This window comes from Motacilla alba, chromosome 2 (genome assembly GCF_015832195.1).
Source record: "Motacilla alba alba isolate MOTALB_02 chromosome 2, Motacilla_alba_V1.0_pri, whole genome shotgun sequence".
NCBI classification, from domain to species: domain Eukaryota; kingdom Metazoa; phylum Chordata; class Aves; order Passeriformes; family Motacillidae; genus Motacilla; species Motacilla alba.
Genome location: NC_052017.1, coordinates 44,190,646 through 44,206,671, shown reverse-complemented (window position 1 = coordinate 44,206,671; position 16,026 = coordinate 44,190,646). Strand labels below are relative to the sequence as shown.

The window sequence follows — 16,026 nt, the reverse complement described above, 5'->3', positions numbered from 1 at the left end:
AAATCATGCAGGTGCTTCTGTGGTGTCACCTTGGTGTGAGGCCCTGTGCTTCCATTTGCACTTGTCAGTGCATATACAAAACCTCATGTCCTTCTCACGGCCCTTAATTAGCCAAGGCAAATAGCATTATTTTTGATAAATACCAGAGAAGACACTAATGTGCAAAGGACAGACAAGAAAATGTAAAGTAGTATACATCAAATATTTAAGCACCAAATTTTCAGCTGTGTTCTGTAGGCCTACACAACTACTTCTATATAATAAAAACAAAGCAATGGCCCAGAGGCTTAAGTTCACTTTACAGACATCTTCAGTTCTGTCCGGGACTGTGAATTTTCTGAAAGTCCAAATACAAGTGGTTGAAAGGTTATCTCTATTCAGAGATGCTGAGAAGAACTGAGTATCCAGGTCACGGATGATTCCATGTACCCAAAGTTTAAACTAGCACACAATCCAAAAGATCTTTGAGAAAATCACCAAGAAATCTCATCTTCCTCCAAGGAGGATGGGCTGATAATGGAAGGTGAAGTGGGAGAGAGGGGTTGTGGAGAGTAAGTTGTGTGGGCTCAGTGCCACACTTCTCCCCATTAAAGAGAATAGAAATGTTGGGAACTTCAGGCTTTAGGTACACAGGTGAAAGTTTCTTGGGTTTTGTTGAGTAGAAAGGCTGTTTAACATTGTGCTGAAAGACTTAGAAGATGTATTTACAGAGCAATTTAAAGGCAAGGGGATTTTTTTCCTCTATTCAAGCATCAAAATGCACAGGGAAAATTCCTCCTGCCTTGACTGAGACTTTCATGTGATGGGGATGATATATAATGCATTTAAATTTTAATTTATCTCTATTTCTGACAGTTGTCTGTCTCTGGAACGATTTGGGATTTGCTTAGGGTGGCATCATCTCCAGCATGTTTTAGAATTTCCCTGCTGCTGTATCTTTTAATATATAGTCTTTAATATTTTTAAAATACTCTTTTTAATATAGTCTTTTAATAGAACTATAAAACTTTTGCAGATCTGCCCCAAAACTGCACTAGACCACAAAAATCAGTCGTGTCAGAGCTTTAAAAGAAAAAAAATAGTCACCCATGAAAACAACTTCCTAAGTGAACAAGAATTAACTTTTCATGTTTACCTGTCATGCAGGAACCCCCTCTGCAATACAGTGGATTTGTTAGCCTGTAGAAATAGTGTACCTGGAACCTACTGCAGAAAATTTGGATTGGCCCTTTGGCTGAGGTTAGAAATGCAGGTTGCAGCCCAGATGGATAAAATTGATTTTGCAACTGAATCCTCTTCCTTTGGGCTCTACACATAGAAAGTAACTCTCAAAGGCACCAGTAAGCTGTGTGCCTGGCTGTGGCCGGTCCCTTTTTTTTTTCTCCGGGGCTCCAAGTAAGCTGTCTCACATCCTCAAGATGGTCAGCAAACACTGCCTCCGAGTGCAGTGGTACATCCTCACTGAATGCTTTGAATTCCAGGTCCTGAGATTGACCCTTTTTGGTATGTGGGCCGTGGTGTTCGCCCCATCGGCCGCTTTGGGAAGAGGCAGCTGAGAAGCAGCCGTGGCAGCCTGAGGCCTGTGAGCAGACACCTGGATTTCATCTTGAATGCTTTGTGGGAGCAAAAATCATTGGACACAGAGGACAATGACTGGTGATCTCTGTTCCCCATGGTGGCGACCCAACCTCTGTTCTTTGAATTGTGTGCCCCCTGCACTTCAGACCTACAGTTCTGCTTTTGCCTAGCAATCCCAATGCTGCTCTTCTTTCTGCTCCTTGTGCAAGTACCTTCAAAAAGAAACATGTTCAGGGTGCAGGTAAAAGACAATGCATGGACACCAGCATTGAGTGCTATCACTGCTCATAAAAATGTTTCTTCATTGTGCATCCCCATCAATCTCCTGATCCTGTTCACTGCTAGGTTCACTGTTAGGTTTAGCCAAAACCCACACAGCTTTTGGGCTGGGATTTAAACTCTGCAGTGTTAAATGTATCATGGAACCTTCCTGTCACATTTCAAAGTCAATAGCTGTTGATATATAAAAATAAAAAGCAATGGTTGGAAGAAAGAAAATAGGCTCTTACCAATTTCTAATGTACCTGTATTAATGGCATGAAATGCTGGTTCTCTGTGTGTAGCTTTTATAGAGATTGTCTCCCTGAAATACCCACTGGCCCTCCACAATTCTTCCTGTACTGCTAGAGAGATATATCAATGAACAAAGAGGAGCTCCTATTGAAGATAAGTATTTTCTCCCTGCTGAAGAAAAAAAAAAAAAGGCTAATTGAACTCCTTGGAGTAGTTTTGTGCCTACTGCATATAATCATAAAACATAATCCAAAAGGAGCAAGGGCCTGAATGAGCTGACTCCCTTTAAAACAATGTCATTATTTCCAAGTACATTGTCTGAGTAAGCTAAAGTCACTCTTTGAGGATCACAAGTCATGTACTATCTACTCCATTAGTCCACATCAATAAGGCTGGAGATGCAGCTCAATACCCCTATTTACTCATGTTAATATAACTTTGTTATATTATTTTTCTAAGAAGTGTTACTTACAATGTGTTTCATCTTGATTAATAACTATTAGCAGGAATAATAAAGTTTTATCTATGGCTTATATCCAAAAAAGATAGTTTACAATTTAGGTGATAACTGTTGGTTAAATCCAGCCATGAATCATTCTGCAAAGGATAAAGTTGAATGGACTTCCACTTCTAGTTGTGCTTTGTGAGAATTACTACTAAAACTGAGTAATGGTTGAATTAACCATTGCAGACATTTTAACCCTTCTTTCTCTTTTTGCAAATGGCCTGTCAGGAAGGGATGGGTTTTTATTATAATAAGGGAGTTACTTCCAACAAAATAATACAACATAATACAACAAAGCAGCTGACCCAAAGTGTTACTTGAAACACTCTAACTTTACTGAATGCTTTCACGGTGGAGAAGATATGCTGATAAATATTTTGATCCACATTCATTGCAAGGAACTTCGGAAGTGTGAGACCAAAATTAGCGGCAGAGCTCTTGCTCAGTTTTTGTAGCGATCCCAGAGAGAGATCAAGAAATTCCACCTTAGAAACTGTGCTTGAGATGGTATTTCAGCCAACAGACTCAATGGTTTGGAGAAGACTCACCAGCAAATGTTCCTAACAGGATTCCTCTCACCCCAGCCCTAGAGGAGGAGGAGGTGTGAGCCAAGCGTGTGCCCTTGCTCTCGGCAAACCCAGGCACCCCTGTGGAGATGTCCGTGTCCCGGGTGTGATGGTGTCATGTGTATGGCTGTGGGTTCTGCACGCTTCCGGGCCAAAGTGCACATAAATCCAAACACCAGAGAAGAAATTTTTGGTTTTCTTTATAAATCAAGTCGTTGAAAAGGCATTCTTTTCATAAATCGCTTTTACTCTTTTATAATTTCTCTTGACAATAATTCTTGGTGAGTATGCAGATAACAACAACAAGGCAAGCTTAATATTCACTCAGACTTAATCAAATAGGTCATATAGTCTTCATTTTACCCATTAAAATATTTTCATTTATAAAAATTAATCTAAATATAAATATTAACACTAAAGATTGAAATCACCTGATGACAAAATAATTCTTTGTGTGCTATAACATATGCTTTTATGATTTTTTAAAACAGTAAATTATATCTTTGCACATATTTGGCACAATAAACATTTGTAAAAATTCAAATGCTTAGAGCAGGTGGGATTTTTTTTAAGTTTTTTTTTTTTTTTGCAATGCCTACACAGTACACATTTGTCTGTCAAAGAAGACTGAATATTTTAACATTGTAACACGATAATAGTTGCTTTTCATGCCTCTTAAGGAAAACCTACTCCAAACTTTGTTGGCTTGTTTAAATCACACTAACAGAACAAAAGCCAGAGAGTTATTCTATTAAAATTAGTCATTTCTGTATTGATATTACATACACAATATTAGTTATTATTTATTAGACGAATATGCAGACCAACCACCATTAATGACATTTCATAACACGCATACCTGCATAAACCAGAACCTGGGAATGTATTGTATACATACACAAGAACAGTCAATGGAGGAGGAGACTGAAAAACAAAAAATTACTAGGCATCCTACTCTGTTTAATTTCCTTTACTGGATTGCATATATAAATAAAATCTTTTTGTTTTATATATATATTTATATATTAAACAGAGTGGGCCAAATTTTTCCCTCACATCTGTGCAAACCAATTTGAGAGAACTAATATTGTGTGAGAGTAAAAGAAGGCCTAATTTCACCCAGGATGGAGACATTGGGTCAAATCTTGGGCAGATGAAAATTCCTTGAAGGAATGGAGTCACACTTATGTATTTTAAGTGGGAAGATGGTTGTATTAATTCCAAGGGTTCCTCACATGCAGCTGGACATCAGAGTACTGACAAGCTAGATGTCAAATGTGGATGGCAGATTTGCAACTGGCACTGTCTTTCCAATCAACCCATCCAGCCATTTCTTTTCTCCCCCACTCAACCCCCTAATTCAGCCTAGTCAGGAAATTTGCCCAGTTTTGCTTGTATTTGCCCAGCCACAGACATTTCATGGCCTGGTGTCCCAGGGAACTGCTTTCCTGCTGCATGGCAGGTATCATGTGGTGCTCTGCTTGTGGGTGTTCACTAGGAGCCCAGGGAACGAAGGAACTCTCCTCCTTCCTGGTACCCACAGCTGTTGGGAGAGCTCACCCCTCCTTAATGCCGAGGGGAACTTGCCAGCCCATGCTTTCCTTCACAGCACATTTCACATCAACCCCATCTGCACTTGGGTACCTGCTCTGCAACTGGTGTGGAAGGTAAGGGATTCACTGGCTTATCACCTCCTCTGACTACCTTCTTTGTATTCTTCAGAGCAAAAAAATGCACAAATTGGCAATGTTCTCCCTCAAAAGGGTGAGAGGGACACCCTGTAAGCAGCATCCTCCCTCCTGGGCATCTGCCAAAGGGCCTTCTAGTTTGACTCACTCTAGTTAAGGGTCTCAAGAAATGAAGGAAAGAATATTACTATTCACAATCCAATTCAGAGTGGTCCAGTAGTAGTGGAGTCCATGTGGCACCAGCAAAAGGCCAAGCTACTTGCTAGTGGCTCCAGACTAGTATAGGAACTGATGTCTGGGCTACATTTGCCTCCTTCTCAGAAACACCAGTGAACATCAGAGAGGAATCTCTTGCAAGCTGCAGCCACCCCACAACCATCAGTCATTCAGCAGAGATCTCATCCCCAACACTTTCACCTCTTTTTTCCAATCTTAAAGGTTTGGACACAATTTATTCTGAACTACAGCACGGTTGGCCACCATGAAGTGGACAGTGCTGCCAAGAACAAGACGTATGAAGGTGTTGGTTTCTTTAACAGTGTTCAGATGTTTCCAGACACTGGGATCCCAGCTCAGCAGACATCTGGTCCACATGTGTGGCCAGCAGTTCCTGGTTCAGCATGACACCCCTGCTGCCTAGAGCAACACCCCTAGCTCTGGAGCTGGAACATTCAATCTGTGAGATGTAGTCTCAGAGAACAGAGAAGTCTTCTTCCTCCTACCAACCCTCCCAAGACTTCCACTGACTCCCTGGGAGCAGAGCGAGGTACACAAATTCTCCTCTCCCTCCCTGCAGCTGAAAAGCAGCACACACTGCACAGAGTTGTTCTTATTGCTCGACAAGACAGATGCCCACATGAATAGTAAGAGGCCAGCAAATATGGATCACAGGTCTGCTTTGGCAGATTACCTGGCCTGTAATTATGACTGATTGAGTGTACAAAAACATACTGCAGTTTAAAGACTACATACTTCAGTACAATCGAGAGGGAGAAAAAGTGCATCTTAAAATGTGGAGCCTTGCTTTTGAAACATAGCATCCTGTCTAGAGTCCTCTGAGAACTTTAAGGCAGAGTTTCCTGTAGCGGACCACAATGCTGAAGACTTGGACAGCTTTCCCAGTGAGGTATCCAAATGAAGCCCTATAACTGAGGCTCTGTGGGTTCTTGAGGGTCCATTTTCAGCTGGACATACACAATGGCTGTTAAGAAAAGGCACTCTAGTGTACAGCCTTAGGCAGTGTGTTATTGGCAGTAGGGAAGAGTAAGTTTAGTACATCACAGCAGATCCTATAGCAGGTTCCTAGAAACGAGAGGGACAGGAAAGAAAAAAAACCATGAGTGAAGAACTAAACAAACCTTCTGAAGAACACAGCCAGGTCCTATCCCTTCTCACCAGCCCATGTATTTCCCACGTGTCCTATGGCAGACTGCTTTGGGACAGTCAGCTTTTTCCCTTATCCCTCTATGGCTGCTGTAGAAGAAATGACTGACAGCTGTCTTGGGTGTCCTGAATGAAGCCTCTTTGTTCAAACCCTGCAGAGCCAATGTGTGACCTGTGTACCCCTTAAATTCCACTCAGATATCCTTTGAACATTTCTCAACAATTAGTGAAGTTCAAGGTGACTCTCACCTGCCGAGTTACAATGCACAGCTGGTTCTGTAAGGGTCTGGTTCAGAAGTCTGAAATGCAGGGCATAACCAATGTATTTATTCTTTAAAAAATATGGGTAGCACATTCCTGGAGACCTGGCAGCCAGGCTACATTATCACAAGCTGACATTCAGAAGCTGCTATTCTATAGTATATAGTCAGACATCTTCCAGGACACTGGTCATATTTGTTCAAGAGCTGCCTCAGCAGTCTCTATTATTTTTTTCCCTCAAACTATCAAGAGAAGATTTCTGAAGATACTGAAATAGAGGTGCCTACACAGATACTGCTGTCTCTCTATTTGACTGATCTTAGCAGAGTTTTAAAAACATTTATTTACCATTAAGTCCTTGGCAGTGCTTTTCCTTTCTTTAGTTCTTTGTGTTAGAGATCCTTGAAGCATGAAGTTTCTGTTAAACGTTCTGACAGTGGTAACTGGAGAGCCATCTATTTTTTCACCTGGGAAAAATACAAAAGGGGAGATTTTTCATATAGGAGATTGAAGCAGATATAAAAATACTTCTGAAGAGTCACAGCTTCTAGAGAGATAAAACTTCCCCTAAGATGTATGAGAAAAGTTGGATTTAATTTAAATTAAAAACCGCAGGTTGTGGTACTCTGGATAAATTAAAGTTTGAGGCCATGTCAATCAATGGAATTACAAAAGAACAGTGCAGTGAACAAAACCCTAGAATTTTCAGAGATAATGCACTGAGTTAAAAAAAAACCCCAACCAAAATCCACAAAAAATCATGAGGGAAAAAAAAATCACTTGGTTTTATAAAGACATTTCACAGCCATTCTGTGACATACCAGGAATATTGCTGAGCCATTTCATACAGACTGAAATCAGCAAATACAGACTTTAAGGAAGTGGTGGGTTGTGGAGGGTGGCAGCCACGCTGTGTGGTGCCCAGCCATGCTGCAGCAGCAGCACCCCTCTTGCAGGGCAAGTATTCAACATTCCTCATTTGCTTTTTCCAGCCTTCTGCCTCCGCTCTTGTTTATCTGTCACTGTCACAACTTTCACTGAAGAGAAAGTGGTGATGCTTTCAAATGTGACAAACGTGTATTTTATATAATGCAACTACATGGAAAATGAGGACGATGGGACAGTCTATTAGGCTTTCTCTGTTCATTTCATAACTTAAACTTTTCCCTACTTTGCTGACCTGTACATTATACTGCATCTTACAAAGAGAGTCTCTCTCATTTACTTAACACTTTAGGCGCACCTTTTATTGGTGGAGCTGGAAGTTTTCTCCTCTGCTGTCTTGATGTGTCTATTGTATGCATCTGTAAACAACATACATGCATTACTCAATTCCATTATAGAGAAAGAGACAAGATTTCCCCAATGTATTTTTTGAATACTACATAATGTTCTGGCACCTGGTTTGTTTGCTTTTGATCCCGTTTCCTTGTCAGGCGAACACAGGGAGCCACGTTCAAGCCTGCAACAGTGAGAGCTGATATTCTGCTCTCAATATCTGAAATCTTCAAAGAAAATAAAAGAGAGAGACAGACAGATGGGGAGGGGGGGGAAAAGAAGTTTTAAAATTACTGTGGATGCCACTACTAAAATATAACCCTCCCCCAGTAAAATCCTCTTTAATAAGAAAATATGAACAGATGGCTAACTTCTTCAGCAATTCTGACACTTTCCTGCATTCTTTAGTCCTGACATTAAAAGGGGCTTAATTTGTTAGTAAAGATGGAGTAAAAGAACAATCCAACCTACCTTGTGACTCCAAGGAAGTGACATTTTACTCCTTTTGAGGAAAAAAAGAAAGGAGAAGAGAAAACCTGCATCTCCTATCACCCAATTACCTTTAGCTGCACAATCCCAAATTCATTCAAGCTGTGTTTTTAAAGGGGTACATTCAAACAATGACTTTGTGGGACACATTTCCTAACTCAAAATTAATTTCATACACGTGCAAAGTACATCCTCTGTCACAAAATCTAAACATTTGATCTTAAATATTTATAGTTCAAATGTATATGCATATTAAACACAAGCAGGCACAAATGCAGGCACACAATATATAAAAATACAGAATGGAGAACAAATTGCCCGGGGAAAGTAGTCTGATATTGAAAGTAGTGGAGACAAGTATTGACAAAAGAGAAAAAAGAGTCAGAAAAGTCAGACATATAACCCAACAACTGATTCACAGTGACACCTGAAGCCACAGTTGGCTTCACTATGCAGAAGAACTTCCATTGGCCTCCTCACATAGTTTAGGCCTCTCTCCTCCTCCCTCTCACCCCCATTAACAGATTTACCCTAAAATAATGACCAAAGCCAACAAAACACCACTGCCAGTTTGCCAAGCAGTACAGCAATGCACTTCTGACATCAGAGACATGTCAGGCTCTCAGATCTTTGCTCAGTCCTGAGTTGAGTATGCTTCCACTGAGTAAAATCACCAGGTACTTCCCATTAAACCCTGACAGAGTCAAGTCAGGGCATCTTGCTGGGTACAGCCTGGGCAGTGACTTACAAGCAGTGTCAGCCCTTTGAGGTCTGGCAGCGTTATCTTGTTCAGCTTTTAGCATCAGATTGCAATGTGTTCTGAGCCCCAGCCTTTGTGGAGCCTGCTGGAGTGGTGCTAGATCACCGTGCACAAGAGTTCCTGTCTTTGGCTGGGGATGTGTGCTGCTTAGCACCTAAATCCCATGGCAGGCTTGCAAGCCCTAGGCTCTGTCCTTGGCTCAGCCTGTGGCTGCTGTTGGCCTTTGCTGGTAGAAAGCTGCCAACAATGCATCTTTTGGAAAGTGCTTGACAAGTTGCTGATTAGCTAAACTGCCTCAGACTCTATTTGCTGTCTGACCGGGGCCAGGCACACGACACAGAGCGCACCATGGGAGCTGCCTGGCAGCAAGGAGCAGTCCAGCATTAGTACTGCAGTAAGAGGCACTGCAGTGCCAAGTCCAAACCAGCTGAGGGAAGAAATAAAGAGATATAGTACATCTGGCTGGGCTGAGTTACACAGCTCAGGTACTCTGCCCAGCTTGTGATGCAGTCAGCATCCTTGGATCACCAGACTACAGCAGTACAAAAGAATTTTCAAAGTGTGTATGCTGAGGTGGGGGTTTGGCAAGGCAGTGTGAAACCTGCAGATGGAGAGGAGCTGCTGTCCTCACCTGAAGCTCTGCATGATGAACCTGGGCAGCTGCTGTGGCCACCTGATCCTCCAGATCGGCCAGCTCAGATTCCTCAGTCACACTGTTGATCTTGCGTGCGGCGTCTTCCAGGTTGGTCAGCTGCCCCTCCAGTCCATACACCGTGCTGGCTGTCAGGTACACCTGCAGGGCCAAGGTGGGGACAGGTGTCAGTGATTCCTGGTTTGTGGGCATGCAGGTTTGAGCGGACTGCATTTGCCATCATGCCTGCAAGCTTCCCTGCTTGCTAGCCCACCACAGGGAGATTTACCTGGCAGAGGAAAATCATGGGGAAATAATCTGAAAAACACACACCCACAAAGAGAAGGGATGAATGAGGTGGCTGCATTGCAGATTTCATAGGGGCTACAATGGTATTCCAAACCAGATTTGTTCCAGATTGATTAGTGAAGAAAAAAGTTTGCTTTTTTATTATTGACATTCAATCACATAACACCCTAAGTCTACAAAGGAAGGCAACAGATCATACCTCCTATAACTCTTTGTTTCTTTAACCCACTTGATGCCTTCTGGCAGTAAAACTGCATGAATTCTGTTCAGCAGAAAACAGTTATTAACTTCCTATGGAGTAACTGTGCCTATATGTATAATGATTTTCCATCCCATCCTGCTCTCACCCAAATAGACAGCAGGCAAAACCTTCCCACCTCCTGGGCCTTTGAGTGAATCTGTGGAGGATCAATATGTTTATTTGGGCCACATAAGAGAGAATTACTGACTTTATAATTCAGAGTTCTTCCCTAAAAATGAACAACTCTTACTATTTTGGCCCACCTGTGGTATCTGTAACTACAGCTAAAGGTTTCATTTCCCATTCAGCCCTTTAGAGCAGTAATTAGTGATACACTGTGCTTTATTGTTTCTTTTATTTTACAAACCCCCTAAGGTACATGGAGGTCACTGGTTTATAGAAGAGGGTAATTTTCAAGCATTAGCTTTTGATATCTGTGCTTAAAATTGTGCAGAATCACATGAAAATACTGCACTTTCTGCCCATTTACTCCTTAGCCAAGAGACTTGTTTCCATGAGGCTGCTAACAGCACAGTGGAAATGAAATATATATTCTAATTTTCCCCACTGCAATAGCAGTAAAGACCATGTTGTTACAAACCCAGCATGAATTAAATATGGCTGTGGCTGACTTCAGGGTTCAAGGGGCAAGCAAACGAGATCTGAAGCAGATCTTGAGCCAATACCTTCATTTCATACATCTTCTACTCCAGTCATTATATCTGCCCACAATTCCTGGATCATCCAGTCCTTTGACATAAGAAATAATCAAATAAATTATGGCAATGCTGTGAATTTATGGATCAAAATGGTGGAGAATGACCAGATTGAAACTTGTTTACTTTTTATTCCTTTTCTATTTTATGATTGTTTCTTAATCACTTGAAATAGTTTCCTTTTTTCTTTGTGTCAGTTGTAGATAGGTTTTTTTCAGGCATGTGCCTTTGCTAAGAAACAAAATCACTACATCTGTACAAAATGCATTTTGTAAGAGCACTTTCTAACTGCAGGCATGAAATCTTTGAAAAAACATACCTGAAAGAAATAAGTGATCTGATGTAAAATTTTTGCTGAAGTACCTGGGAACACGGGTGGTCCATAAAGTTAATGAGATGATTTAAATAGAAATGCTCCTGTTTTTGTGGGGTTTAATTATTCTTACTGTTCATTTAAATGATATACCTTTTATGTGTGACATACCGCAGCCAGTTTAGATAAAAAGGCGATTTTTTTTTAGATTTTCCTGTCATATCTAAAAGCTTAGAGAAAGAAGAAATAGAACATTTTGAAGAGCAGCATATTTAGAAAGTTAAAGGAAAGATGCATTTTAAGTGCTGTGGCAAAAATCTCTGCCCAGAAAGATGTCATTTTCAAGCGGGGAAGGAAAATCTAAAGAAAATGGGACTGATAGAAAAATGTGGGAAAGAAAGGTCATCTGTGTTTCTGTAACTCAATCAGCCCCTACATTTGTGAAATGTTAATGAACATTTTCCAGCAGGAGGTAAAGAAAATATTTTTCTAAAGAATGCGTTACTGGACAATTGTTACACTTCCAAACAGCAATGAGGTCCTTGCAGCTCTCCCCTAAATGATGCCCTTATTCCTACATTCATATTTAGATTGTGGAGACTTATTATACCATCATTAGGTATGCACAACTTCCACAAAACCCCAACCTTTTGCTGGTACAGATGGCCCTAAATTCTTCACACTGTAGCATGCACAGTCCTCAAAAGGCTAGAGAGAGCAAAAATGAACAAAGTGTTTATAAACATTGAGATCCTCTTGCAGAAGTTGCTGCAAAGAGGATGTGGTTCATGTAGATATGGTCCCAGCTGCAATGAGAAAAGTTATGGTTTCCTGGATTTCTAAAGGCTCTTTACCATGGAGTATAATGGTGGAATCTTCAAACGGTGAAGTTTTTGCCATCTACTTCATATCCTGCGTGGGACAGAGAAAGATGTTCTGTGGGGACACAGCAAGGCTGTGCCGGATACCTTGTGAATTCTGCAGAGAAATGGGAGAAGCTAAACCAGAGATGCTGTAATGAGGGCAAAGCCAAAGCGAGAAATGCTCTGCCTCTGTGTCCAGCGTCTGCTCAGTGAGAAATGCTTGGCCCAAATGAATGATTAGAGGCCACATCACCCCAGATGCCAAAGTTCCTCATTGCTGGGAGGGATTATCAAAGTGCAATTGAGGAAAAAAAACCCCATGCACCTTAAATAGTTTACAACACAGTTCTCCACAGAAAAAACATGTGTGACCAGATTTCCCCAAATTGCTCTTTGTCCTGCAGAATTTCTTGGGTTCTTCTGAAGATATGGTCCAGCATGCACTTGGATTTTTATTCTATATTCACTCCCCTACCAGATGAATTCTGTGTTGTTTGGATCTTGAGGATACTTTACTGTTTCATGAGGGAGAGTCCAGTGCCAGGATTGGCTTTTAGTGCCATAGAGTATCTTCCACCCAGTTCTTAGCCTGAGGCTGCTGAGGAAATGTGTTTCTGTGGAGGAAACTGATTTTATCCTCTAAGAGGAGATTCTGTCTGAAAATTTTCTGGGGCTAAAGAAAACCAGTATTTGTTTTCTTGAATTAATCAGGATTATATAATGGGACAGTCCAAATTCCTCTGAGATCTTTAAGAGCATGAAGGGAAAGAGTACTGAAATGTGGGAAGAAGAGAAAGTTAAAAGGGTACCAACTCCATTAAAAGGATTCACAAAAATTTCCAATTAGTAGTAGTGACTTCCTTCTATGATTCAGCATTGTGCTTTCCCCTGCAGATGACAGGTATTCATGAAAAAGGATGGATGATTTGGATGTCGCCAAACAAATGTTTGTTTAATTCAGCCTGCTCTTTCTAACAGTGCAGGAGGCAGCTCCAGCTTCCTGGGTGCTCAGTGCGGTGTGCTGGAGATGTAGCGGGGAGGAAGAGCTTTTCCACTTCTCTGTGTGACTGGGGACATACTTTTTCCACCTGTCCTTGGAGTGATGAGGTTGTGCTGAGACTGGGAGATGTGTGGTTTCAGCCATGTGTGGCATAGCCACACTGCCATGGAGGTGTGGAGGGCATAAATGAGCTTTTGATATAGAGCTTCTAAACCCCAAGGCATCCAGTTCCTCCACCCCTCTATATTTAAAGTACATATCAAAACCCCCCAACTGACAGAGTTAAGCACTGTTGAAACACAATTTTTTTTCCTATTTGTGTATTTGTTTAAAAACCCCAAATTAATTTTGAACATCCACTGATGATGCCCCATGAGCTTTCCCTTTCCAGTTGGTGCACACAAACAGGTGCACTCACTCACACATGTGACTCTTTCACATACTGATTCATCTTCTTACATTTTCTTCCAGTGTGGTGAGCTGCTCATCGAGTCTGACAGGATCTGTGCCCAGTGGGAGGGTTCCTCTTCCTCTGTCCTGAATGTCGTCTGGGAAGTCACAGGGATCTGTGGATTCTGCTATCAGTTCTTCAGTGGCATTGATGACTTTCAGGACTTCTGTAGATATGTTGCAGAGAGAGACAGCAGAGTACTTCTATTTTGTTACAAGAACAGACAGAGAAAACAACAGCATTCAATTAGCATAGAGGTGTAAAATACAAATCACCTTCTACTAGCCACAGCTTTAGCCATAAAACCATATCCATGGCTCTCTGCTGCAAACAGACACAAGAACCATGTCATGGCATTAGAATTTTTTTGCCTTTTCTTCCTTTCCTTTCTCACATACCCACACTGCTACAGCATGCGAAATAACATACACATGCAATTTTTCTACAACAGAATTCTACTGGAGGGATGGTCCAAATCTTATCCCAAAGGAGCACACAACATCCAGCTTTAAACTCTACGTGAGCTACATAAAGCTGGTTTTGCAAAAGTGTTTTAAACATGTTTAAAACACAATTTTCCTTTTTGGATACTGGCAAAGAGATATGCAATCATCTATGTCTGTATCCACAAGAGACATTTCATTGTGGATGCAAACATGGAAAAGCAATCCTCAGCAGCCCTGTAAGGATAGCATTTTACTAAAATGCTTACTATGAACTAAGTAATAATCCCAAATCAACAAAGATTGAGCTATAAGTGTGCCAACACTTGTATCCTTTTATTTTTTTTAAATTTCAATTTACCTCTTTTGTAATATGGAATAAATTATATCAAATACCAAGGAAAAGCATGCAGTTTTATAGATTTTTTAAAAACAACTTAAAACCTTTTTATCAGTGTTCCTTACTTGTAATTTGTAATTAACTGTCCTGATTCTTATGATTCTCACATAGCTTTAAGCTTCAGGACCTTCCTCTGATGAAGGAAAAAAATTTCACCAGATGTACCTTCAAGCACCAAGCTCAACATCCAAACTATACAGCTTGGAGACTGAGCCAAAGCTTGTTGAAGACAATAAAAATACTGTCACTGAATATATGTGTTACTGTTGCTTTGCCTAAAAGAACATGTGGAAAAATTTAAACCAAAATTTAATTCATTCCTCAAAGCTGCAAATACTTATGCATGTGAATTAGGGGCTCACCTCTCTTTAAATTTTCTCACAAAGTATCTGCAGATCAGTACTGAGGAAATGGACAATCTTTGGATTCTATACAGTAAATTCTACGGTACTGGAGAGTATAACTCATTAAAAATGTCTATAGGCAGGATACAGGGGAAATAATGTTCTTTTGATTCCCACAATTTCTGATGGGTTAAATGGGAAACCTGCTTTCATTATTTCTTTCCTTTAATCAGCCGTCCATTCGGTAAGACTTCTACTGAAAAGCTACATTTTTAGTGGTACATACTCAACTATTGTGTATCAATACATTAAGGCATCTTTAGCACTATTACTCATCTGAATTACAAGAAATAATTAGAATGAGAGATTAAAGAGAAGAAGAACAAAGCAAATACAGTATGCTACAGCACTCGATCTTTAGCTTGTTAGGACAGCCAACACAGCCCAAAACAAGCAGGCCTGGGACTCTCTTACTGAGAACAAATACTTGAACCCCATGAAAAGCCTACTGTTTTTTTCCATTTATTTTCACAAGTGCCAATTAGGTTAAAATCAGATCAATAATTTTATAGGAAAGAAGAGAAAAAATCAATGCTACTTTCTTGTATTATTTACTTCCACAAGTACCTAGCTCCTACATTCTGTGAGTAGTGAACAAAAAAGGATGAAGGCCAGACACTATATATTCTTCATCATATTCACTGATGTATGTTCTCCATTTCAAGAACTGTAGCCTCCCTTTAGTGTTCATTATTTCTTAAATTTTTATTATCCTTTGTAGCAAATGATGAATTTCAAAAAAGATTAAATTAAATTAGATAAAGTTATTTTTATACCACAATATGATAATCCATATTGGCATTTTTCACAGACCAATTACTATAAAATAATTTTTCTGTTTTCCAGGTAAAGTTGTCTGTGATAGATATCTTTGTGAAATCAAGATTTTGAGTGAAAAATACCCTAGCTTCTTAATAGGCAATGGATAGGGGAAAGAAATTCAACAGGAAAGAATAGGATAGGATAGGATAGGATAGGATAGGATAGGATAGGATAACTTTTCATTTGGAAGGTGATGAATGATCAGTTAGTCCAGCTACCTGACTAGTTCAGGGCTGACCAAAAGTTAAAGCATGTCGTTAAAGGACATTGTCCAAATACTTCTTATACTGTAATAGAGTTGGGCACTGACCTCCTCTCTAGGAAGCCAATGTTTGAGGAACCTCACAGTGAAGAAATGCTTCCTAATGTCCACTCTAATCCTCCATAGGTGCAGAAATGTGATTTGTAAAAA

The 16,026-nt window shown here is 40.4% G+C and overlaps 2 protein-coding genes across 9 annotated transcripts in view; one reads left to right on the top strand and one right to left on the bottom strand.

The window, feature by feature from the left end:
• The window catches only part of LOC119698120 (prolactin-releasing peptide-like), a 43,099-nt gene extending 39,901 nt beyond the window's left edge, over window positions 1-3,198 (top strand). Inside the window, exon 3 of the mRNA XM_038129702.1 lies at window positions 1,482-3,198. Coding sequence (XP_037985630.1) covers window positions 1,482-1,660 — 179 coding nt within the window. The 3' untranslated portion in view covers window positions 1,661-3,198. The remainder of the gene's footprint in view (window positions 1-1,481) is intronic.
• A 148-nt stretch (window positions 3,199-3,346) lies between these two features.
• LOC119698119 (myosin VIIA and Rab interacting protein) overlaps window positions 3,347-16,026 on the bottom strand; it is a 206,314-nt gene continuing 193,634 nt past the window's right edge. For 7 of the 8 annotated variants that reach the window (XM_038129701.1, XM_038129694.1, XM_038129698.1 and 4 more), the window contains 6 exons: window positions 13,554-13,748; window positions 9,653-9,814; window positions 7,895-7,999; window positions 7,738-7,798; window positions 6,843-6,961; window positions 3,347-6,152 (listed from right to left, as the gene is read on the bottom strand). In XM_038129701.1, the coding sequence (XP_037985629.1) occupies window positions 6,120-6,152; window positions 6,843-6,961; window positions 7,738-7,798; window positions 7,895-7,999; window positions 9,653-9,814; window positions 13,554-13,748 (675 nt within the window). In that variant the 3' untranslated portion in view covers window positions 3,347-6,119. The remainder of the gene's footprint in view (window positions 6,153-6,842; window positions 6,962-7,737; window positions 7,799-7,894; window positions 8,000-9,652; window positions 9,815-13,553; window positions 13,749-16,026) is intronic. The other variant, XM_038129699.1, reaches the window with a different exon arrangement.